A 27550-nucleotide genomic window follows, 5' to 3' on the forward strand; every position below is an offset into this window, starting at 1 on the left:
AGAAAACAAGGCTCTACATTTATGAATGTGTGTGTATATAGGATATATATGTGGTACAATCTTCATATATAAAGTTTTTTTTTAAATAACACACATTTTAAAACTTATGAAAATACAGATTTTTTTTTTTTTTTTTTTTAAAATGGAAGAAGCACAATTTAAGAAACAAAACAACATGGTTTAACATTTGCATATATAAGATGTTGTTTTGTTTTTTTAATACACAAGAATCAAATAAAAAAAACTAGATTCAATATTAAAGAATTAAAAAAGTAAAAAAAAAGATGTAACATTTTTTTTTTAAAAGAAAAAATCAAAATCAAAAAATTCTATTTGATTTAGATAGATAAACGGTATTTTATCTTTGGCATCAGCCCTTGCATACCGTAACACAGAATAATATCTCAACATTTAGTAGCATTTAATCGATTGTACCTAATATATGCTCCTCAAACTTTTTGAATATAGAGCTCCTTCTTAGGAAAGTAAATGACTATTTGCACCTATTAAAGTAAATCTTGAAACGCCGCCGTTAGATTCATGAGATCATCACGTGTAGAAAGCTTGACATTTTTTTAATTTTAACAAAATAACCGTACAGGATGCAAAAAAACAACATGTCCGGACAATGGAAAAAAGATACGCAGTTTCTTTTTATTTAAATACGGGTTTCTTAGCAAAAAAAAAAGTCCGATATCCTCCTGCCAATGGTAACGAGTCTTTCTGAAATATAAAGGATTGTCGGCAGTTCGAACAAAGAATCGAGCAGATTTGGACATTGGAAAATTTCCAGGTCCACAAGACAGCAGAGGTCAGGAGGATCTAATAAACGGGATGATCTCGACGAAATTCACGTAGAATGTGTGGAATACGATCCAATATTTTCAATTGCGAAAGAGTTAGATGTTAAAACGATGACGAAACGTCATGACATTATGAAACTTGTATTGATCCTATGTTCACTTTCCCATTCCATACCTAACTGAAAAGTGCAACCCAAGGGCCTGTAGAGGTCAAAGATGTTTGTATTAAGCAAAAAGAAATTGTCAACTATCAAGATCTTCTCTGATTTGAATCCACTGGATTATTATTTTTAAGGCCACATTGAGAGGACCCGTCCAAATAATCTCATTGATTTAAAATATTCCATTGTCCGAAAATGGTTTCTATTGATTCTGCCTAAATTGTGGAAGCATGCCTCAAGATTCAGACCTCATCTTGAGACATGTGTGGGCACAGAGGGTGGACAATTTGAATTTTAAATCTTCAATATTGTAGTTTTAGAATAACTTCAATAGAAATGTGTGATATCGTTTCCAGTTTTCCTGTAATTACGCCCAGAAATGATTTATTGCAGACCGGACTTTTGCTTATAAACCCTTCATATGTCTTTTGATTTTACCTTGCTCTTGTAGTTGCTTCAGGGCTCCAGGGTTAGAGATAAATGAAATAGTATGTAATTCAGGTAACTCTTCTTCGTAAGTAATTGTTCGTGTAACAATTTATGAGTAAATTTGCTTTATGTTTTTGTATGTATGTATGAACCAATTACTTACTACTTATCTATCTATTATTTTCCTCTTTATGGCATTGAAATTTAAAGATATCCTACTTCATTTCTTTTCATAAATAAATTATCCTCAAAATACGTAATGCCTAAAATATTTCACTTTTATTTCAATTATAATTTGAGACACTCATTTATTACGTCATTACTTGATTTACTTTTACCTACTTATTTGATGCATACATCGTTTGTTCAAGAGGTGTGATGATGAATTTGATTAAACATTCTAGGTTACATAATATTATGTCAACATCAATTGGGTCTATTCTCGATAATAAAAATTATTATACATTATTTTTACTGTAAGAAGAATACAAAATTCAATATTTTATTGATACAAGCTTCAAGGAATGGATGTTATTACTATATATGTAATACAGTTGTAAGACATACGATTAAATTTAAAATACAGAAGCATTTTCTTCATGCTTGAATAGTATTAATAGAAATATGTTTGTGTGTGTGTACACGATTATTTTCTATTGTTTTGTTTATTGAAATTTAATCTATCGATAAAATATTCGGATCTGGGTGAAGGAACACCTCAAAAAGAAATAAAGAAAAAATATATTGTATAATGTATATTTGTAAAGGATCAATCAATGACGTGGAAATTTCCTCTTCCTCATCAAATCGGTTGTTGGAAAGGCTTCCTAAATGGTTCTTTTAGAATATTCGTGGAGAAAGATCCCTGCGGAGATAAAAATCCCAATAGCCCAAATGATGATTGTGGAGAGGAAATGACTTATGTGGAGAGGATCAATTGTAGCTTTATTTGTTTCTACGAAATAGGCTTGTCGTGGAAGGTATCTACGATGAAGTTTGATGTTGATGCCTGCATTAAAGAGATGATCCACGACATGTGTAAAGTCCTTGATCCAGGGTGAATTTCTCTTTTGACTCACCATTCCTGTTGCAAAAAGACCAAACGGCGTTTTAGCAGATCGATAAGGCATATATCCAAAGGCTATATGATAAAGATAAAACAAATTTTCTTTAATATTATGTATATATAAATAATGTTGAATAATCTACCGTCAAATATTCCTTTACTCAAACCATCGACCAGTACCTTTGGATACACGATGCATCCATTCTCTTTTATGACAGCAGTGTGATTCTCCTGACTGATGATTCCGTTTTTTGTCAAGTAGTAATACTCGCCATAGAATTGACTACTTATCTGTTGATGAATGTCAATGGGAGAAGTTTCAAGGAGAACTGTTGGAAGGGAATTCCCCAAGAGGAAAATTTTTCTTTGCTGATCCACAACGTCTTGAGCCTCTTCCACAGGCTGTGTATATTGTACCTTGACCAACATGGCACGTAGATTACAGCAAAATGAAAAAATCATCAGGATACAAAATATTTTCCATACAACCACGAGGATCCTGGCTGAGCCCCAATTTTTGTACCAATGAAGTTCACCTGTTGGTTTTATGTAACAGTAGTATTTTTGTTTTCTTTAAATGAGGGCTCCATCCAAGTGCAAAGAGATATTTATATAATATGTAGTTGTAAATTATAATTATGCATATTAGTTAACATCCTATTTCCGTTCTGCGAAGCCTGACCCCTTCCCCCTCGTTCCACCAATTAAATGTAGAGTGTGTACATACATCATAATTTACAATTACAGACTTCTATTGGTTACATACTATGAAAAGTATGTAAAAGTGTTCTTGGAATGGATGATGTAAATTGTACAAATTATATTATTTTAATTTTTTCCCCGTGAAATGTGATATTTTTCTTCTCTCAATTAATACGAAAAAAGGTAATACGTTTATGCTATCCCTACTTCTCTAAAGTTAAAAACTTTCTCCTCTTTTTAATAAAGTTTTTTATTGTTAAATAGCTAATAAGTTAGAAAAAAGTGAAAAAGGCGGAATTCTAATTTAATTACATTCTTCAGTACTATTTAATAAAATTAAATAAAATGTTTTTGATTAATCACCTTGCTCTACCAAGTTTCCAAATGTCATTAGAAAGAAATCATTTAGGGGCACTCCATCCTTGATCCAATCCCTATTGATCCACCCATAGGTTTTGTGAAATATGTAAAATATGAGCGACATTCCTACTGCTGAGAGAAAGGTAATGAGCCAAACCAAATGGGAAAAGGGTCGAATGATGTTTTGATATGGGTCTAAGGGCTTGGGTTTGATGCAAATATAATCAAAGGACTGCATGTAAATCATTCCTGAAGGGAAAAGCAATTGAAAAAATCAAACATACTAATGAATTGAAAACTTGTAGTGAAAGATTTACCAGTGTATCGGACCACAAGATGACGATGGTAACTGTACGCCACTGTTCCTATCCCTAGATCTGTATTATCATCTACCAATTCTTTTATAAGGCCAGTTGAGGAATTACTCTCTTCATAGTAGGAGCCCCAAGCTTTGGTTCGTGTAAATGTCAAATTAAAGTTATACTTGTGACTGACTTCTTTCACAAGAGCTATATCCACTCCAATAAGATTCTCAGGGTCCTTACCCATGATGTAAGGCGCAATAGGCACGTAATTAACGCGGAGTGTAAGTCCGTCTAGTGACGACTTCTGTATGTTTTTTATTAGTCATATGAATCGAATTGAAATACACAATCGATACTTACATTGCAAAAATCACTCAATTCAAGCCGATGCTTCAGGAATCCACGCTCTTTTTTTCCAAATGTCTATTAACTGCATTTGAAAGTTATTGCGGGTATATACACAAGTGATGTACAGCCCATATTTACTGTCTGAACAGAAAAAAGTGTCTTTAAATTGATATGATTAATACATTTTTTTTTACCATCCTCTGGTAGAATGCTGAGAAGATTGGTGTGTAAGGTTCGAGGTGCATTATCTCTCAATGTTTTCTTCCATTTTAAGGTTTGATTCCGAATCAAAAATTGAGCTTGAATGAAAAAATATTTATCAATAAAAAAAGAATTGTAAGGATATATATATACAATCCTCACTTTTTCTTTTAGATCCTATTGTACTTTTGATCGATAACTCTTTTATCATTAAATTAAATAAGCTATGATCAGCTAACCCATTAGTAAAACTAAAATCCTCATTACGCCTCAATGCCTTTGGATCATTGCTCACAGAGAAGTAGCAATTCTTCATACTCCTTACATAGGGTTTAAACTTCTTGGCTGGGAATTTTGGATTATCCTGAATAACACTTAGATTCATGGAATGAAGTGTGTTTAAAAGATCGTTGGATTGTACTCTATGTGTAATAACAGTTCTGCAGTCCTGTATCCTTGGATACAAATTAACTAAATCATTGAATAAATAGGTATAGTCAGAAGTAGGGAAGGAGTAAGAGACTGGGACTTGAAAGAGGGATACAACACATAGGCAGTAGAGCAAAGTTTTCAAGACCATTCTGAAAGATGAACTAAATGTTTATTTTGATGAATATTTTAATTTTAATTTTTTTAAGATGTTCATGATTGAACTTTCATGCAAAGGGATTTACGTGTTTTGCCACACGTAAAGTTTATGTATGTTTCCATGAATTAAAAAGGTTGATTTTTAAATATATTTACTGCTATTTTTAGGAACTATTTAGGTATTATTTGTAAGGTACATCAATTAACAACATTAAAACCTATTTGGCATTGAGTAAACTTTTGTGTATAATGTATATAGAATGCATGTTATGATATTTTTGTTCATTTGTACCTATGTACCTCTGCCTACCTACGTACATGACGTCTGAAGCTAAAGTAATTTTTTTTATTGAATGAATACATTCCAGCATTAACATGTAATTTTGTTTTCCTATAAAATGGCGCCTTTGCATGTTAACATTTCATTTGAATATTTTTTTTCTCGCATAAATCCCAAAGTTCTCTGTTTATATCATGAAAATCATTTCTTAATTCAAACTCTATTGTATTTTGTAAGGTAGGTAGGGATATACCTACCTACATATGGCTTTACATACACATTAGTGTTGAGAATCAGTCGGAGACCCAGTTCGGTATTAAGTGATTTCTTTTTCTTTTAGACTGATTTGGGCTCTTATTTTATTCCAGACTCCGTTTTGAAACCGTAGACAAAAAAATTATTTCCTTAAAAAACCTTCATTTTTTGTGCATTTGTTGGGACCGACCAAGACTGAATTTGGACCGAATTAGTTAGTTTTACAAAAGTTATAACATTTTCATATTGAACCTCCAGACTAATACATATTTATGTAACGGCGTTCTGAATGTTGATGGAGAAATGTTTGTGATATGCAGCGACTTAGCTGAGTGGACAACGCACTTGAGAGAAGTTACTTTCCGGAACTCAATGTGTGTGTGCTCGAATCCTGTCGCTCTGCTTTAATAAAGAAGAAACCAAAAAAAAGGACATATTTTGGAGTAGAGCAGCTTAGTTGCCTTCCCATTTTATTAGATCAGCTGCAACTACCCTGAGAGGAAGGGCACATCCAACGCAGTATCTACCCAGGACATTGGCAGGAATTACTCCGATGTTAATTCTACTCTGAGTCCAATGAGGACTTATACTTATATCTCCTAAGAAATATTTACTCTCCGTCATGCATGATCACACGCACTTTATACTTAGATTTTCTCTATTCAAAAATTATGATAACAGATTTAGAAAATGAAAATTTTGTTGAAATAGCCAACTAGAAACAATCTTGCACGTGGTCTAGGTCATTTTTATACAGCTCTAATAATATATGTTTATACACAATCGATGCAAATCCATCTAACCAATAGGAGAGGGGGAGGATTGCAAGAATCTGTAAAGGTGGTTGAACAAATATGAATAGTATTAGTGACATAAAATGTTGTACCTTCTGTTTGGATATCCTTTGAGAAATGAGTATGACCTATCCAGTTTATTTACATACTTCAACTCAATGAACTTTCTTTGTCTTCATTCGATTGAAACTATACTTGTCTGATCATTTCATATATATATGTATGTACATTGTTATTTTTAGTGTAATGAGTGTACGGATGCCAAATCATCTACTCTTCTCACAATTTAGAAGAACAAATTACATTGAATATTATGATATCCTTTCTTATACATATGTATGTAGTACTTGTATGTACATTAAGCCGCCGTCGTTTCTCTATTAAAACCTTCTTTTACTCACTTCATTGATTTCATTATTGGACTGGAGTTTATGGTTATGTATTGATATAAAAAAATAGAATCATGGAATAAAAAATTACAGAGAGAAAGGGGGGGATGGTTCTCAAGGATAATGAGAAATGTTTTTAAATATTGGAAGAAATTTCACTTATACAAAATAGTCAATTTTATAAAATAGATCTTTTGTAACTATAGTACGTATATAGGATGTGAAGCTATCTATACCACCACTTTGGCACTTAGGGAGCTATTTTTTTTGTTAGATAGCTGGTTTAACATGCACCATTTGTAAAATAAACTAATTGACGAATTCGTTGTTCCAAATATTTGAATGAGGCAAGGAGGCTCTTTTGAATCTGTGCCGGGAGTGACAACATAACAATTGCTCGAACTCTCGAACTCAGTGAGACGTTTGTTTGTAAGGTTAGGAGGGAATTTGAGGCCTTTAAATGTAATTTTAAGTCAACAACAATGCTTTCTGATTTAAAAAACGTCTCAAATGGCTCCTGAACTATTTTGACGACTTCGCCTTGTTTGAATTTTGGCCTCCAAACTTGTTGGATCTCAATCTGATGGATTTTTTTGGGTAAGGCACGATCGAAAGACAAACCAACCGAACTACCAGCAGCACCACAGACGAACTAATCAGTCGAATCAAGAAGGAATTCTAGGATTTACGCAGGGACAAAGTAACGAAGACCTCCTTGCACTTTTGGCCTCGTATAGAGATTAAATTGAGGCTGGAAGTGATTTTATGAAAATAAAAATTAATCAAGCTTTAGAATATGGTTTCATTTATTTTAGTCTGATTACTAGTTGGAGAGACAAAACAAAGAAGAGATCATGTGAACCGTCAAACTGAGCCATATACTTAATTTGACAAAAGGGATATATATATATGGATAACGTTATTTTTGCTTTTGAAATTAGTATTTAAATAATTACATATTTCAATTTGTATACCTACATACATTAATGCAAGAGCTCTTAAGAGTCCAGGTAATTGTTTCTGCTGATAAAGCTGGCTATTTGTATTAGTCCTTTGAATTAACTTGTAAATGTTGGATTGTATTACTAAAAGGGTCTTTAAATAAAAAAACTTACTTTTTATAGTAGTGAAACCCAAAAAGATTACAGTTTCAATAGGTAATTCTCCTTTCTCAACCTGAATTTCTGTTACAGACATGCGATGTTTAGAGTGGACATGTTTGTATTGCAGAAAAAAAAAACCTTTAAAAATTGGAGAAGTCAAATTGGTTGTACGTATCTTCCCCGCCCCCCCTTCTCCCTAAAAAAATATCTAAAAGTTAGCTGATTCAGCTGATTAATTAATTCAGTAGTACCATATGTTCTGTTCCCACCTTCTTCTAGCACTCTTTCTTTCCTTTTTATAAATCTTTGTTAAGAACATTTTTGAAGTTTTGTTACTTGCTGTTACCTTTAACAGAGGTGGTCCTAGATCTAGGATTCCTTTTAAGAGTGAATTGAATTTTTTTATTTGATAATTTAATAAATGCACCATTTTTTATACGTCAATAAACAGCATGAGTTAACAGTAAAATAGCAAAATATTATTATTATACATTTCATTCAAGGATTCCCTTTGTTTTAGATTCTTACTCTAATGATATTCATACATACATATTGTGTAAATTAAAAATCAAAAACCGACCCCCCTCCCTGGGCTTAATTGGTCTTGCCTTCAGACTCATATAACATACAACCCAACTAACTATTCCATGCGGTCCAATCATATTTGATCAACATATATAATTACTATGTAATGTTATATTTTTCTGTACCATCGTTCCCCAACTATCCTTCAAAATATATATTTTGTTACGAAAAAGTCAATGTTTTTGAAACACTCACACAAAGTAATACAAGAACACAGCAATGGGATGGAGCCCGACAGGAGGGCCACTTTAATAAAGGGGGAAATGATGGATCCTTAAATCATCTTATCGTTCTATTTAGGTATGATCGTTCACTGATGTGCCAAATAAAGGAGAAAGAAAGAGAAAACGGGTTCTTAGGAATTATAGGGGGTTCCTCTCACTAATGATACTTTATCAAATGTTACATTAATGTCATATTTGTATTTTTATTATTTGCTGGGAACCAGGACACGACGTTACTTATTCAAATAGACTAATCAAATTTATTTAATTTACTTAGTGTTGTACAATCTAAGTCGATTGTTCACTCTCCCTTTATTTATTTCTAATAAATGAAATACTTTTACTATATAGTTTGTCTATTACTTACTTACAAGCTATGATTTTTTTTTGTATGTCTATGCTGTCTCTTTAGAAATTGGAAGAATATCATTAGAAACTCTGATTGGAAAAAAATTACTAAGCTACGGTTGAGTGATACAAATCAACCCGACTCAATAAAATATGAAATCGGCTCGAATTTGAAAATCGACTCACCATTTGATTCAAGTCTGAAAATTATACTGAGCCAATAATTGTTCGATTATACAAGGCAAACATGGATCCAATCACGCTTCGACGTTACTTATTCAAATTTACTATTTTAATTCACAGATTAACTTGTGAAATTAATGTTCTAATTTACGTCATTAGTAAATAATATAATTCAAATTTTTGACCAAACCATCCATGATATAATTTTATGTCTTTTCAAAATTTTGTTCTTAAAAAAGAAATATTTAACGCTCTGATTAATAAGATATTTCTGGGTCTATAAATTAACAGGACTCTAAAATAAAAAGTGTGGCAACCAACCCCATCCTCTCAAATAATTATATTTATACAATGTAATAATATTTAAATAAGATATTTCTATATCTAACGTCATTGGCAAATAAATAATGCTGTTTTGACTATATTTATCAAAAAAAAAAATTATACGATAATAATTCATCTTTTTGGTAAATCCTTACCAATCGGAAAATCTTATACACGAAATAAATTCTATATTAATATGCACTATTAATACTGGGAGAAATTGTATGATTGTATTGATTTTGTTGTATGAACATTTATTCGATGAAAATCTTTTTTAATCTATTAAATGCACCAGAAAAGGGAGGTTTTGTTTTTGTTATTTATTTTTGTCAAATGTATTTTTTATTTCATTTCCCCAGTAAAGGTACTTTTTTTAAAGAGAAGAACTCCATTAGTTTAATTAATAGATTTTGTATAAATTTAGATTCCTTGTTCACTACATATTATGGTAATATATATATTATACGAATGAATTTATGTGTATCCTTGGGAAAAGGACATTACGAGTATATTATTATTCTATTTTATTGTATTTTTTTTTCTTCTCACATTTAACTACCTTTTTTCACTTTTTATATCAACACTTTTATTGAGAATAATAGTATACAATGAGTAATGAATGTCAATCTATATAAAAATATTAGTTATTTATGGAAATAGTTATCTGAAGGCGGGTTACCACATCTATCGTGCGTGTATATATATATAAATGATAATTTTGTGAGAATAACTCTTTTTCCGATATCATTTATATAAATAGACGTGTACTCGCACGATAGATGTGGTAACCCGTCTTGAGAGATTCGTCCCATATAACAAACTTTTCTCAGGATTCACTTTTTTGTTAGCTACGGGCAGCCTCAAGGGTACCTTGTTTAATATTTACTAAGCAAAGTCCATTAATTTACACTTTTAATTGAATTAACATGTTTTGATAAATTTTTCACTTTTTTAATAGCTTTTTTTTATAAAAAACCGCCATTAGTTTTTGTCCAATATTTCCTTTTCTTTTTATTTTCTATATTTATAACAGCTAGTGACGTCATTTTCATTGTATTTCAACTATCAGCATATCTTATTAACACTATTTATAATAATATAAAATACTTTAATGAAGAATAATGAAAGAGTCTTCGGAAAGGATGCCTCATGGGCCTTAAAGATGTGAAAAAGGCCTATTTTTGAAGATATTTCATAGTTTTGAATAAAAATAATCGTTTAATGAAATATTGTGCTGCAAAATTTAGCAATAAGATATTCTCCAAATGGGTTCAATTTTTAATTTTAGCTCAACTTTGTGTCATAATTAAGTACATACAATATTAAGGATTGAAACAACACTTAGTATTAACTTGTGAATGGTTTACATAGGCAATTTTATGTCCAGTTACAAATCTTATATTAATTGAGGATATGTGATGCGAAAATGGTGAGGCAGGTTACATCTCTACATTAGTACATGATGACTATGGATGATGATGATATTGTTTTCTAAATTGTGGTGAGCGTAAAACTCATACTAGAGAGACTGCCATAAATAATATGGTAACTCAGGGAAACGACATATATACTTACAAAGATACTCAAATTTTATTGCTCCTTGCCTGCTATTATGTCAAAATGATCAAAATAGGGAGGAATATTTCATAGGAGCATGCTAATTTTGCTCCTACTAAGATAAATATTTTTTAATATTTATGATCACCCCTATTTAGCAAATATTTAGGTTTTCTGAAATACATATACGGGATGATGTCTTTCCTTGACTTTTTTTAAATAATACAACCGCATCACCCCAATAAAAACACTGACTTTTGATCTACCAAGTTTGTCTAATCATCTTTTTTTTTAAGGTAATCAAAACATATAACTACTAATAAGCTATTTTTTATATTAAATAAAAAGTCATTATAGATCAACTACTGAATAGTCGTGATTTATATTTTGAACTTTTGTCATACGATGTCTAGGGATGTGAAAATTGTCGAAATACTGGCAAGTGTTACTTTAAAAAACTATATGGTTGTAGTGTTTGCAATTGTATTAAATATTCCATCTTATTTTAAACATTCAAACGTATTGGGGCGCAAGTAGGACTATAATTCGATCTCTCTCAGCAGATATGTTGTCTCTCAAAGTTGCCATATATTTTATAATATGATTTCAGGCGTGGTTTTTACACTTACCTGGATTTGACATTTTCACATCTTTGAGGATGGCAATATGGCAAAATAGCACACCTCCATTCATTACTTTTGATTTTTGATGAAATATTATTTCATTTTAAAAGATTGTTATTCAGTAAAATTGTGTGGAACAAAGTTTTAATTTCATTTTCCTTCTCTTCTTTATCCTCTTTATCACACCCAAATGTATAATTAACTTTAATAAAAGTAATAATATACATAGACTCAAAATTGATATCAATGGAGTACAATGAGCAATAATGGTATAAATAGGGGAGGGAGAGAGGGTAATTAAATAGAATCTGAGCTATTGTTGCTATGTAAGGGCAAAGTTAGATCATTCAATAATTATATTATCTTCTTTTCTTATCATATATTATTTTCAAATGCCTTAGTCCATACATTTTAATAATAAGAAAAATAAAATGTCTGATGAAATAATAAATTGTCTTAATGAACTCTTTCTCTCTCTCTTCATGCGATGAACAATAATAAAAAAAGAACATTATTGATTAATTCCGATTTTTTTATCTCCTTGACTTTGTATGTATGTATGTACAAAATATTGGGTGGATAGATGGGCGGTTTGGCTGGTTGAGTGGAAAGAGTTTTTTTTACATATAAGCTTTCTTATGAAAGGAAGTACTTAATAGAAAATATTTTTTGGTGTAATATCCTACCTCTTAATATTTTTTAAAAGATAAAAGTCATTTTATATCATGAATGTATGTTAGAGAATTTCAATATGGAAATGCCAATATTTATCATTTTTCTCTAAACGCTACAACTCTCATTGGAGTCGTAAAAATTGCTGGAATCCCGGGCAGTGTATATATATATATATATATATTAATGTGTATGTTGGTAATCTGTAATGTTATATTATCGAGTGAAGTCGATTTTAGTAGAATTTTCACCAAAAAAAAAATTGAGCAATTTTTAGAAAGTTGTGGGATTTAGTAAAGTGTAGTTTTTGACGAGTTAAATAAATACTTGAATCCAATACTAGCAACCTGAATAACATTTGTGCCATCATTAATTAATTATTCCTTTTTTATTTTAGAAATTCAAACATTATCAGATACATAGGGCTAGAGATATGGGTTTTTTTAGAGCGCAAGAAGAAAACGGGAGAGTCATATGGTACATCTGAATCAAGACCCTTGTTAATATAAGGATTTTGAAGTGGAAAAATGAATTACTGCTATAAATAGGAGAAACGTCTAAATTTAAAATAGAGAAAATATTAAAATTATACTTAAATTCATATATATCAATTTTATTAAGCATTTTTAAATCAATTGATACACAAAATCGGCAAGGATTCTTTTTTGGAGGGAGGTATTAACACACCACCACTTTTAAATAATAAACAAAAAGCACAAAGACCTCACACATTAACCAATTTTCCGTTTCTAATGGCTATATTTAGTTATTTCGTTACACGGAACACATCTTTATATAGGGCATAACTGTTAGCAGATATGTTATCTCTCAAGGTTACCATATTTTTAAACTCCCTGGTATTACAGTAATGTCAACATTTCTCAATATAATTTTCCTCCTCCGATCATTTAACCTTATATTTTGGAAATTCTAATTTACATGCTTTTATATATATATATATCCTTTACAGGGTCGATGTAATCGCGAGAAGCCTCCTTGTAAATATTTTCATCCTCCTCAACACCTGAAGGATCAACTCCTCATCAACGGTCGTAATCACTTGGCTCTCAAAAATGCCATTATGACTCAAATGGGTCTTGTGAGTCAGCAACCACAACAGCAGCAACAACAACCCACACAGCAACAACCGGCGCAACAGCCATTGCTCCCTGGTCAAATTCAAACAGTCGTAAGTACCCAGATTATAATCAGCTAACTATACGTATTTCCAATAGGTATCGTGCTTCATTGAAAAGTGGCATTATAAATATACCTTTATTTACCCAAAAGTTCATATGAAAAAATGTTGTTTTTTTTAAATATCATTAAATTGAAAATGGGGACCATTTATTTAAAAACCCTACAAGAAAGATTGGCCTTTCCTAGGAAGGTGATTCTAAAATACAGAAGTGAAATGGAAAAGATATTTTTATTTCGTAAAAAAGGGAAATATTTTTTTTTTCAACTGAAATTTTTAATTATTCTTTTGTATTTTTATTTTTTTTCAACATTTTTTATTTGGTTTATATATTATATAGAACATACATATATAAATAAACCGGAACAATTGCGTAAAAAGTACATAAATAAACATTATAGTTTATACTTAATATTCCGATTGTTATGTATTGTTCAATCAGTCCTAGGTGAGATTACCTTTCACTCTAAAGGGTCAATTATGTATAATAATAGGTTCTAAATACTAACCTCCTTCTTTAAACTTCAGCTATCTTATACGTGGATACCTTTATTGAATAACATAAACTTTCCTCCTTAAAAAAAAGAAAAAGCCCAAAATCATCTGGTAGTTAGCCAAATAAGACAATCACACCAACTACTATTTATCTCTTATATGTAATCCTAGTCTATCATCGTCATATTATTTCACCACAATTTTTAAAATGAACTACATAAATAGATTTAATAGTATTAAAATCTTAAATTGTATTTTTTTCGATACTGTATATTGGCTAGTAATATTTTATTAAAAGAGTAGTTTTACATTTATATTTCTATATAAGGGCCAAAATTTCTTCATAAAAATAATAAAATGGTCAATATATATTTATATTTACGACAAGGGATCAAAAAGAAATTGTATTCTTGTCCTTTTGGAAATGAAATGAATTATAACATATTAGTTATTAATTTGTTTATTTCTCAAAAAGATTGAATTATGAAATAGCCATGACATATCAAGTAAGACAAAATGTTTAGCTTATTTTTGTGTTAGAGAGGTAACGCGTGCTTGTCACTTGAAATAGGTTATGTTGAACAACTGAAAGGACATAGTTAGAAACATTTGTTTCATAGTAAGTTCATTCATTTTTTTAGGACCAAACTGATATTTTTAGTTCTTTTAGACCGATCCAACACTATCCTAAAAGAAATCTATCAAAAATTACACTTTCCATAGTGTAGTGTTTAAAATTAGCTCATTTTTTTTATAGAATCTCAGTTCATAGAAGTCCCATAATAAAGCAACACAATTAATTTTTTTTTGTATTATCCTGGCGACATAAAAAAATCATTTGTTATTTACCCAGATAGAGATGTATAAAGTTCATGATATGTTTCGAATATGGATCCACAATAGCAAAGGTGGGCCCTGATAGTTGTCATCATAGTTTTAAAAAACCAAAAAACAATATTAAAGATATACCCTGTCTAAAATTAAACAGTAAAAGTTTTTATAGGGTTTTCTTTTTCAAAATTTATGCACTCAAAATGTATATTTAAATCCAAAATTCTGTGGTATTAAATCAATTTAAAAAAAAATTAAAATCTCTCATTATATAGTTAATAAATAAGACGGTATGGTTAAATCCATTACTCACAAATTTAATAAACTGCTGTGTGCACAATTTGACAACAAATGTGATGATGCATATATTTGTTAATTCTTATTTATTGGGTTATTTTCATGATTAATAACATAACTCTGATCATCGGAGTCCTAAAATTATTAATAGAAAAATGTATCTATTACAAGCATATTGTATAAATGAAAAACTACATATTTTATTTTATTTCCGAATACAAAATATGCTTATTTTGCGCTTAAAAGAAATTTTTATAAAATTTATGAATGTACAAGTGAAACAGCTTGACATGACACACATTTATTTATTTATAGTTCGTTAAAATATTTATTTTTGTAAATTTAACACACACTGAAAAATATTTATATGATTTTTTAAAGAATTACAAGTCATTTAAGATAAAAATTGCCTTGAACTACATATATGTATAATGTATAGATTACAATAGATTTTCTTCACTCACTAAGTGTGTATAAGGATTTTTAGGACATGAGCTCTTCATTTTAATGAGTAATTGTGTTTCATTTGTGTTCATTTAATACAACTACTGTCGAAAGTACTATACCTTATAGTAAAACACAAAATATAAGGAAAATAATTTATCATTGTTTGAATAAGGAGCTGAGACTGGGAGGTGCGAAAATAAGTGTTATTCCAACCTTGTACCAATAAAAATCAATTATATTAAATTTGTATAATTTTATAGTCGTGACAGCAGCTTCCGATATGACTTAAGAGTAATTCTTTAATTTTAAATAATTTTAAACTAATTCATTTATTATTTACACGCCAGATAATTATTCAATACATAAATTATTGTTCATTTTGTTATTCAAATAACGTAAAGTAATTTAATATATCTCTTTTATATGTAGGCATTTCAACAATTTGAAATTTACGTGAGTTACTCCTCAAGTTTGAAATAAATGAATAAAAGTATATTCATTTTTTTAATGTTCCTCTAATTGGTTAGATAGAGTTGTACTGATTAAGTATAAGTAAAGAATATAGTATTTCAATTACCCCATACCTATAAATATGATTTTCCTTCGAATTCCATGCACCTAATATATATTTTCTTCCAATAGTGACTGTGAATCGAACATACACACATTGAGTTCAAGAGAATAATTTCTCTTAAGTATTTTGCTCCATATTTAAATAAATTTTTAATTTCTTAATTTATCGAGCGACGTTGCTCAACAGAAAATGCGCTTGGGAGAAATTATTCTCTTAAACTTAAAGTGCGTAGGTTTCTTTGTTCGGTGGCTCCTGGAAAAGAAAATATACATTATATATATATATATATATATATATACTTGAAAGACAATTTCTAGATGGAGTAATAACAATAACGTTTACTTATACTAAATAAATGCAACTTTATCTAGCCAATTAATTAAAGTACATTAAAAAAAATTTAATGAAAATTAAGAATAATTATTTTAAATTTGACTCAGAAATCTTTTCTTCACTGTAGAGCCCTGCATTGGTAGGAAATATAATTGTTACAGATAAATTTTGGTTGTAAAAAAAAACATTATTAATTTTGTGAACTAATTAGAGAATATAAATTTTTTCTCGATTGTCATATCGATAAAGTTATTCAATCTCACAATCTTTCCTCCAAAAAGAACAAAAAAAACATTTGGCATTTAGCCAATTCTTCCCAATGATGCAATTATAGTTCAATAATTCTGAGGAATTTTTCTCAGGCTAATATGAGCTAATCAAAGTTCAGAATGCTGATAAGCGTTAAAGGAACTATAAAATTGACAGATGACTACAAAATACAGTGTGAAATTATGTGTTATTATGTTATTACAACATCACATTTTATTTTGATGAACTTTTCCATTTTTAATTGACCGAATAAATCTATTTTAGTAAGTTGAAAAAAGGCTCTGCGTGGAGAACTTTGAGAACTTCTGATGAAATTGATCCATTTTTAAAGCTTATTAGGGATTTTAACAATAATAAAAGTATATAATTTACCTAAGTATTTTTATAAAATAATGAAGTTTCTCATAGAATCCAATCTCCTTGTCTTCGTACTCTAGCAAAACAAACTGAACTAATCTATTTATAATTTTTTTTTTTGTATTTTTTACACATGTAAAAATACATATCAAAACAAAAATGTTTTGAATTTTTAATGCTTTGGCTTCTACATACATGGCTAATTACGAAATATTTTGACTCTTTTCCTGTGCATACTTGCTTAATGCTTAACAAGAGAGCAAATTATTAATTACATTTGTTTTTTCTTTATTAAATGGATGAAGAAATTTTTGTTGTTGTTGCTTATTCGTCTTTGTTATCCGATCTGCCTTGCTTTGGTGAAATTGAATTACACATTAATAAATTATTATATTTATTCAATACATATTTATATATTTTATGAATACTTTCAAAGATTGCTTCATGAGCTTTTTGTTTTTACCTTGATTTTTTATACCTTTTACTAATCAATATTAAGAATGGGGAAGACTAAAAAAAATCATTTCTAGAGGTTATTTTGTTAGTATAGGAGTTTTATACATTTTAGCGAGATATACATAACTATATATAAAGACAGTTACTGATGCATAGAGTATAAATCCCAATATTTGAAATTACATCCACAAACTAAAGTCAGGATTAGCTTTTTATCCACTTTCAACCTCCATTGTCAAACGGAAAAGGACAAATTTGGAAATAAAACGACACGGTAACTACTAGCCCTCTGTATTTTCCTTGTTGCCTACAGTTAATTATTATTGTAAAATATATTAATTCATTATTACATGCATTAAATTGATTATTTTATCAAAATAAGTATCAATGATACAATATGAAATGATAGAAATTCTTAAAAAAAACCCTTGATTGATATAAATAAAAATATCCATATCCTATATTACATAACTTTTTAGAACATAATCAGCAACTTTATATAATACAATTTTTAACTCATAAACAGTAATGAAAACAGCTGAAAGTAAAGTAAAATGCATCTGTATTTATTTCAAAAAGCTAGTCGTGAATGTGGATTGCCTTTCATTTTGTTTTGGTAAGGTGTCTCAGCTATCTAAATATTCACATATTACATCTTGACTCTCAAATTTAATTACAGTAAGATAAAAAATTATATGGCTTTTCCTAATTTGACTTTTTTACAAATCGCTACCTTAAAATATGAGGTTTTACAAAATAATTGGGTTTAAAATGGAGGATGATAAAGTATTAATTTTTTTCTGTACTTTTTATTTTATTTTTTTTACTTATGTAAAACAATATTAAAAAATAGTCCCTTTGATATGATATGGAATGCGTTTTTTCAAAATTTATTTTAGGGAATATCTTTGAAGGTTTTTTTTTGAAAAAATAAATTGAAAGGTGATAATAGTCATTGGGCAATGATTAAAACTAAACTTTCTCTCTTTTTCTCCCTCCGTTTAGAGCCTTATTAATACAATTATTATTGTATATTTTTTCTTCTTTTTTCTTATAGTCATCGCCTTACTTGACGACGCTTCCTGGCCTCCCAGCAGCTTATGCCTCAACAGCAGCTGCTCCCTTCCTTCCAGGTGCTGCTCTCAACCATCAACCCACGATACTCCACTCTACGGATCTCTCTCCAACTTCCAATGCAGGAACACCCTCTCTTACTTTGTTCCAACAGCCTCAACAACAACAATTAGCTGCTGTTGCGGCACAACAGCAACAGCAAGCAAAACCAAGAAGCGATCGAATAGAGGTGATTAAGACATTATATATGTACCTTAACCATAATTATATTAAGATCTCCATAAAATTATTTGATTTCATTTTTTTACTTCTATATATTTTTATTTTTTTATATTCCGTTACACATTTGAAAACTACACAATCAACAACAAATATCTCACCTACACATTGTGTCATTGTTATATTTTTTTCTCTATAAAAACAAAGATTTGTCGAGACTATCAGAGAGGCCTTTGTCACCACACAGACTGTCGATATGCACATCCTCCTGAGGAAGTTGTTGTGAACGAGGATGGAACCGTTGTTCTCTGCATGGATCATGAAAAGAGGAAATGCTTTAGAGATACTTGCAAGTATTTTCATCGACCTAATCCTGGATCCACTTCATCCTCTTGTCCTCCATCCCCTCCTCCTCCTACGCATTCTCATGCTGCGGCAGTTGCCCTTATGGCAACTACTACTACATTGGTAGGATAAAATAAACCACTATTCCTCATACAATGATGTATCGTCACTCACTCACTAACTAACCCATTCTTTTCGCTATTACTAACACATCATATACATACATGATTATGGGGTCTTAAACTCTTATAATTTAGGCATAGTTTTATTTTTAAAGAGAGATAGCTATAAGTCATACATCGAACAAGGGTTTCTCATTTCCTGGGATCATAGTAAATTCCTGAGCGAGATAATAAGTAATGTGAAAATTACTCACAAACAAGAAAATGTGTAAATAATAAAGATAATTTTTTGTAGTAGTATTGTCTATAATGAATGATTATTTTAATATCCTTGATTTACAGACATTCAGACATTTAACCGCCTATGTCTTGATCTTGCTGAGAACATATAATTGAGACTATAATTTATAATCAAGTTTTATAGAATAAATATTTATTTCAAATATTATTCAAAGTATTTCACTGCAAATTTGTAATTATACAATAAAGAAATAAATGTACCAGCGTCTCTATAAGATAAGATGGACACTGAACATAGGAAAGTATAGTGAATTATTTGTAACTTGTAACAATGATTCACTATAACATGTACGTTACCTATCTAGAGTTCTCAGATATTGTAATTTTACAGATAAAATTTAGACTAGTTGTAAATTAATCTAAATTATCTAAAAGGTAAATAAATATTCATTTGTAGGTTTTTTATTGGTCACAATCTCATAGATGCACATATCTTTTGCACTGTAGCATAAGTCCTTTATCTCAAGTGAATCTTAAATATTCAAATACCATTTAATTAATTACACGAATGAAGTTTATAATACGTATGAATTAAATGCGTTATTTTCCGGATCCTCCCCTGAGAATTACAATCAATGGGCGCAAGACTTCAAGAAATCCCGGGAGAAAAACCTAGTACGTCCATATTCTTTTTTTATTTCTTATGGTCCACAAAATATCAAACATACCAACAAAGTTATTTGTTAAACAATTCTTCAAATAAATACTTACAAGGGAGAATAAAAACAATGAGAAAACTTTAAAAGATAAGATAATTAAGTTGAAGAGGTAGAATAAGAAGGAGAAAAGGAAAATTAAAGAAAGAAAATAAAGAAAGGGATTATCAGATTGAAGAAACTTTACATAATATTAACACAAAATTTGAAGTCCAAATATGTATTTTTGGACAATTTCCTTGTTTATCTTTTTTGCATCTATTAGTCACAATCTCATATAGATGCACATATCACATCTTTTGCACTGTAGTATAAGTCCTTTATCTCAAGTGAATCTTAAATATTCAAATACCATTTAATTAATTACACGAATGAAGTTTATAATACGTGGGAATTAAATGGGTTAGTTTCCGGATACCCCCCGGGAATTACAATCAATGGGCGAATCAAAACAGAAAATTTGAAGTCCAAATATGTATTTTTAAACAATTTTCTTGTCAATCCTTTTTTGCATCTATAAAGTTATAGGTTTGTATTAAGTACTAGTATCGGGATTTTGTCTGTAAACCCTTAGTCAATGGTGTCGCTAGCCCATTGGGGGGCGGGACTTGAGCTGCAAAAGCTTCTTAAGCCTCTCAAACATTTTTATCCTTTATATATTTATAGGATATAAACCTATTTATACATATAAGGAATTATGTATCGGTGTTGATAGTTTTTGGGGATAACTCCCCTATAATCATGAACACTATTTAATTTTGTTATTCTTAACATAAATGTAGGATAAAAAAATAAATACCTAGCCCCCCTTCCCTTATCATACCAATAAAAAAAAAGACCACTTTACCTGTCACAGTAAGTTGTTTATCGTCAGAGAACCTTTATTTCAAGTGGGTTTGGCAATAAATGCACCAAAATCCAAATCAGATATCAATCCTAACCCACCAAGTAGCCCACTTAGCTAGTAACTGATTTTTTTTTTTTTTTTGCGACAACTTTTAAGTTCGATGAAACTGATGATAATAATTTTTGTCACTCAGAATTCGTCTTTTACAATATCTTTCCACACGTTACTTGAGACGAAGACGGTTTTTCATTGTGAAGACTCAGGGTGGTAATAACACTAAAGCCAACTCAAATGAATGTAAAGGATCATTTTAGTGAGTGTCTTCAATAGCGTAATCCAACTTCGGAGCTAAAGACTATATTTGCCATGCTCTTTGCCATATAAAATAACTAAAAATGTTCCAGTGTAATTGTTAGTGTTGTGTGAGTCCTTATTTATTTGGTCCAGTCCAGTCTTTGGACTGATATGCAGGACTGAACTGTATCTAACTGAGACTTAACTGAACGGGGTTGCAGTCTTCAGCCCTTAATAAGGATCGACACAACAGTAAGTTATTGATACTATAAACAGAATGACTTCTAATATGTTCTAACTCTGGAATATATCCTTTATCTGATCCATTGGATACAATCAGCGGTATTGCGCCCCTGATAGTAACTAATTCAGTATGTGCCAGTCTCATAGTAGTCCTGCCTTATTTTCATGGTTTTGTTTTAGAAAAGAGGAAAAAAACTATATTATTTTTTAGAGAAGGAAATTGTGTTCCATGATATAAATTTCGGTTCAGATCAAACTGGTAACAAATCTTTCTGAGACTGAGTTTCAACACTAATACATACATATACCTACATATACTTTATTAAAACATATTTAGAACAGGTGATGATAAACAAGACTCTAGGGGGAACAAGTTTAAAATAAAAATAGAGAATAAAAGTTTAGATTATAAAAAAAAATAAAAACTTTACTTTTCAAAAATTTTAAACTTAATACTTTTTTTTTACTTTTAGGTATTAACTTTTTATTTAAACTTAAAGAAAGAAACTTTTTTAGTCCTTTTCGATTTAATTTTTTTTTCTTTTTTTAAATTAGAATGTACGTTAACCTTTTGTCCACCAATTTTTAAGTCGAAGTATTTATTCTACACTTTTTATGACAACTTGTGATGAGGAAAATTTAGTATAAGTTTAAAAGATGTATTTATAATATTCAACCATTATTAATAGTTTTCTTTACTTACTATTTCTTATTAAAAAAAAAATCTGGTTTACATATTATGTGGTATTATGCTTTAAAACTGACCTATAGGAAGTTTATTTTACTTAAATGAATATTTTATTACTCTTTCAACATTATGTAATTTCACTTTTTTTATACAAAAAAAAATTAGATTTCAACATTCATTTTTTTAAAGCACGTTAATAGAAATATACTTATAAATGACAGTATTTTTTTGGAAGGAAATTTTGCAAAAATGAATGATGAATTAAACTGTTATGAAAAAGCGTATAATTCATTTGTTTTGTCTCTTAATACCTTTCTACAAGTTAGTTTTACCTACATAATGTTGTAGTCTGTTGAATTTTGTTATTAGAGAATTTTTTTATCTTTCTTACCACAAAGAAATACTAATGTTGCTTACATTAGGTCATTTTTTTCGAGAAATATCCTTTATTTCTCTACCGGCATTTTCATTTTGAAATGGGCCTGTCTATAGAATCACATATTATGTAAATGATGTATTTTCTTGACACTTTTCATATCTCTTCGTTTTCTTACTAATCTGTGACTAATGCATTTATTTTAACATTCGTTTAAATATTAATAATACATATATTCATACATACGAGTAGTTATAAGTTGAATGTATTTCATCTACCTTTCAGACACTTCCAAATATAGTTCCATACAAACGAGCCGCTTCGAGCGATAAATCTGGGCATCCCATTTATCATCCATCTCATCACCAATCCCATGCCTATCAACAGGCATTAATGCATCTTCAGCAGCCACCATTTGTGCCAGTAGCATGTGAGTTTGTTTTTTTTTTGCTTTATTTTGGTAGGAATCTTCTAATGGACGTGAAGTTCGTAAGATTAATCTCAAATACTCAAAACTACTAACAGTTTAATGTTCATAGAGAAATGCTTAAATGATAGTTATTAACTGTGAAATACTTTCTTTTATATATATATATATACATATATATATTTACGTTGACTCCAATCAATTAATAATTACTTTTCTTGTCATATTAAATTTTAGTTATATAACCATCACTAGTAATTTTATTTTTAATGGCTATAAATATTGGATTGAATTTAACTATTATTAATATTAATTAATTCTTTTTTAAATCTTATGATTTGATTATATCATTTTGTGTTTTCCAATGTATAAATTGTAATTCACTCATTACTTCATAAAATGACTTTAAAAACCAAATTTTGAATGATTTTTACAGATGATGAATTAATAATTAGTTAATTAGGGTATCCACTATAAAATAGTCTTACTTATATATGATCAATTCTGCCACTAATATTTACGACCCTTAATTGTTAATATCTATGTGTAAGTACATAGACCAAGAGCCAGACAAATAATGTTATGCTTAATCAATTTATGCTGATTAATAAAGTTAATATAAAAGTTATTAGATATGTTTGGACCAAGATTTTGAAGAATTAAAAAAATCTGAAGGTCTCTGTTCTGTTTGTGCAGGGTCTCTTCGACGTTTAAAAAAATTAAACTTCCAGTACCTGCAGGATTTTTGTTTTGTTTAATTTTTGGGGAGGGAGGAGCTCTCTCAAAAATTTAATATTCTTCCACCTCCTCCAAATGGTAGTATTTTCCTATATCACGAACTGGCCCCGGGTTTGTGTCTCGTTTAGGGTAGAGATACATGTTACCTGCAAGATATTATTGTTTTTACCCTTATTCCTCTCCATTTTGATATTTTAATGAAATAAGTAGGCAAAAGGCACTATAGTGATCTCCGTCAAAAACTGTTACTATTTTGTTAACGACATTTTCTCTGGCGTATTTTATATAATGTCGACATTTTAAACATTTCTGTGAGGTCCAGGGAAAAGCTTGAATTGTTTCAGTATAAGGACACTTTTTACAAAGTTAGAATTAGGATTTTTCTCACCAATTTTGAGCTTCCATATAGTTATAACACTTAATACATGATTTAATTATTTTTATTCGATTTTTCTTACAGATACTACTCCACCAACAGGAATAGCCTTACCAAGATATCAGTGAGTAGAGAAAGGATAATTAAAAAATTATTTAGAAAGGATCATCATCAATATCTAATGCAAACAAACAAAACATTAATTGTTGTAAAATCTTTTTCAATTAATGGAATGAAATTTTAAAAAAATATATATTCAGCATAACCTCTCAATAATCCCTTTATTTCTGGGTTGTTGTTTTTTTTCAACCCACCCTTAATATTTTTCGTTTTTTCTTTTTATCGTTGTTGTCCGTTTCTATATAGATATTATATAATTAATTATCATCATTATTTAGAAAGAAAAAAAAATCTACAATTACAATTTTATAATCAAGTTTTATGTAAATGGATTTTCATGAAGAGGTGTCTTGATCATTTTAATATATATTTATCACTAAATGCACTTGAGTTTTTTTAAACAAGGAGACAAAACATAGTATATCATTTAAAAAATACTTTCAAACAATCACTTCTATATTTTTACAACAGTCACACGTTTGATGATGAGCATATAAAGTGCCCTTAGCCCCTTCAAATCCTTCTACTCCTTCAGTTTTAAAAAAAACACAATTTTCTGTTTTGTAAAAAAAAAAAGACTTCATATAAAATATAAACAAAGCCTTATTTTTGAATGACACACATCTCTAACCGAGATAATATATACTTATAAGCAACTAATACTGTTCATATAATGTATATTTTGTGTTATTATCAACTATTATTAATTATTATTAACTACAGAAAGGGAGAGGTTCCGTATTTCGAACCTCTTTTTTTGTTAGCATCCCTATGAAAAATCCATTTTTTAACTTGCATATATAAATATATATATATAATTTTTTTCTAAATATTAAAAAACCACACAAAAAAATATATTCTATCATTTTTCTTTTCTCCCTTTTTTTCAAATGACTATAAAAATAATGATTTCATTTTCCTAATTTTATTTTCCTTTTCTTTTTTTTCAGTTGGATTTGAACAAATTATAATTAATGTATTAATTAATTTACATACTACATATATAAAACACATAGATATTCCATTTTTGTGCCGAACAAACAAACTAAATTGTAAATTTGTAAAAAAATGAGTTTACAATCATAAAAAATGGAAACTAAAGACCGTCCCTGAGATTTTCATAATTAATATTAATTCTCCTACTCTTATTATTATTATTAAAATTCATTCATAGTTTCAAAAGCAAATCTAATCCATTTTTACTTTTTTTTTTCATTTCACTTTTTTTCTCTTTGATTTTGGGATTTTTTTAAAAATCTATTACCAACAAATATAAATACAACAAAAGACAAAAAGAGCAGGACTTACTGTTGATGAATTCATCAGTCTAAAAAAAATTATCAACCCTATCAAGTCATTTTCAACATCTTTCAAGAGCTTTTATTTTCATTATTACTACATGTATATGAAAAAAATATCAAATCCTAGTCCAGGTTCAAACATCAAATAATCATGATGTTTGTTTAGCATTTTTTTTCTTAATTATTATTATAAAAATTAATCTTGTAACACATGAAAAATACAAAAATTGTGAATTTTCTCCCTTTTATGTTATTGATATTATTTCGTTTTTTTAAATCAAGAAATCCTCATTTGAAAGTCACCTTACAACAATGTCCCAATTTTTATTATAATAGTTTTTATAATATTTTATTTCTAAGGTGCTAAACTATTAACAACAACAACTTATTTCCATAGTGGGGGAAAAATAAAATATAAATCTTGTAAAAATCAACTCTTTTTTTCGTTTTCGTATCAATTCTTTTTAATCTTCCAAGGTCATAAATATATTACTATTATACTATATTAGTGCCATTATTACGCCCTCTATGTATGTATGTTAACATCAAAAATGGTTACTTATTTTTTTATAAGTTTTATTATTTTATTAATTCAATTATTTTTCTGGAAAAAAACAAAAACTATGTCATTTATATAGAAATACATTATTTATATATTATGTAAATGACTTTTTAGTTAGAATATTATAACTATTATATATTCATTATTATTGTACAATTATCTCTACTATTATTAAATTATATAATTTTAGGAATGGAGCATGTTTTGTTTCATTGTTCATGCTCCAATCCCTTCCAATTATATTATATTATTATACTATTATCATACCATAACCAATTTTTTGTGTATTTTCTCTTAATTGTTAAATAACTCAGATTGTTATTTATTACATTCTATTATATTACTATTATATATATAAATATATTTTTTTGTCATAATTGTTCATTTTTTTAATTATTACTTTATTTAGAAGAGATCACACAAATCAATTTCAATATTTTTTTTTTTAATAAAACCCAAATGAACTATTATAATCATAAAAATTAAGTAATAATTGTTCTTACTTTACTATTATACATAATTAATGTTATAGTGATGATAATTATTCAATTATTCATTATCGTTAAAGTTATCATCGCCATCAATATTATTCAAATTATTAATCAATGTAATTATCAATGAAAAAAAAATTCGTTTTTCTTTATAATTTGGAATAAATAAATATTATATTATAAAAATTATTTAATGAATCATTATTACATGATTAATTATTATTATTATTACGATACCCGAAATATAGAATTTAAAATATAAATTGAAATATAAAATTATTAATGTCAATAACCAGTAATTCCTCAGTCACCCAACTGAATCACAACTACAGATGTAAAACGAATATTAAATATTCGTATGCTGATCTTTCTAAAAAAAATGTTTTTCTATCTGCAAATATGGAATTTAATATAAGGAATAAAAACGTTGAGTTGAAGGAAAAAAAAATTATCCTATTGTGATTTCGTAAATTAACGTCCTGATCCATTAAATCTTTCCAGACTCTTAATGAGGGAACATTCGCCACTCGGCCAGTTTGGGATGATATAGGCCGATATGATATTGTTTGTGTGTCACTTTAATTTTCTTATGCTCTGTCTCAAAGCAGGTTATACGTGCACATTCTAAACATTTCACATTCGATAGTTTTAGATAATCAATGAAAGAATTGACTAGGAGACGTAATATTTGACATTTTTTTCTTTGGAACAAAAATAAGAGGTAGGCTAAATGTGATCAGCCTTAGTTTAAGTTAACCAATGTTTACTTACTTTGTAAAATTATATGACGTAGAAATATACATTCGATTATCG

The 27550-nt window shown here is 28.9% G+C and overlaps 2 protein-coding genes across 3 annotated transcripts in view; one reads left to right on the forward strand and one right to left on the reverse strand.

The window, feature by feature from the left end:
* mbl (splicing regulator muscleblind) overlaps nucleotides 1-27000 on the forward strand; it is an 89354-nt gene extending 62354 nt beyond the window's left edge. Inside the window, exons 3-8 of one of the 2 annotated variants that reach the window (XM_040709687.2) lie at nucleotides 13271-13489; nucleotides 18616-18861; nucleotides 19059-19319; nucleotides 23008-23152; nucleotides 24348-24387; nucleotides 25334-27000. In XM_040709687.2, coding sequence (XP_040565621.1) covers nucleotides 13271-13489; nucleotides 18616-18861; nucleotides 19059-19319; nucleotides 23008-23152; nucleotides 24348-24387; nucleotides 25334-25343 — 921 coding nt within the window. In that variant the 3' untranslated portion in view covers nucleotides 25344-27000. The remainder of the gene's footprint in view (nucleotides 1-13270; nucleotides 13490-18615; nucleotides 18862-19058; nucleotides 19320-23007; nucleotides 23153-24347; nucleotides 24388-25333) is intronic. The other variant, XM_040709688.2, reaches the window with a different exon arrangement.
* On the reverse strand, nucleotides 1654-17475 carry LOC121115610 (glutamate receptor ionotropic, kainate glr-3-like). Its single transcript, XM_040709685.2, has 9 exons — nucleotides 17118-17475; nucleotides 16153-16394; nucleotides 4538-4956; nucleotides 4369-4473; nucleotides 4187-4315; nucleotides 3839-4130; nucleotides 3525-3770; nucleotides 2603-2995; nucleotides 1654-2534 (listed from the first exon to the last, which is right to left on the reverse strand). The coding sequence occupies exons 6-9, from the start codon at nucleotides 4068-4070 to the stop codon at nucleotides 2221-2223; spliced, it is 1185 nt and encodes a 394-aa protein (XP_040565619.1). The 5' UTR covers nucleotides 4071-4130; nucleotides 4187-4315; nucleotides 4369-4473; nucleotides 4538-4956; nucleotides 16153-16394; nucleotides 17118-17475; the 3' UTR covers nucleotides 1654-2220.
* Nucleotides 27001-27550: the final 550 nt, after the last annotated feature.

Source organism: Lepeophtheirus salmonis, chromosome 4 (genome assembly GCF_016086655.4).
Source record: "Lepeophtheirus salmonis chromosome 4, UVic_Lsal_1.4, whole genome shotgun sequence".
Classification (NCBI taxonomy): domain Eukaryota; kingdom Metazoa; phylum Arthropoda; class Copepoda; order Siphonostomatoida; family Caligidae; genus Lepeophtheirus; species Lepeophtheirus salmonis.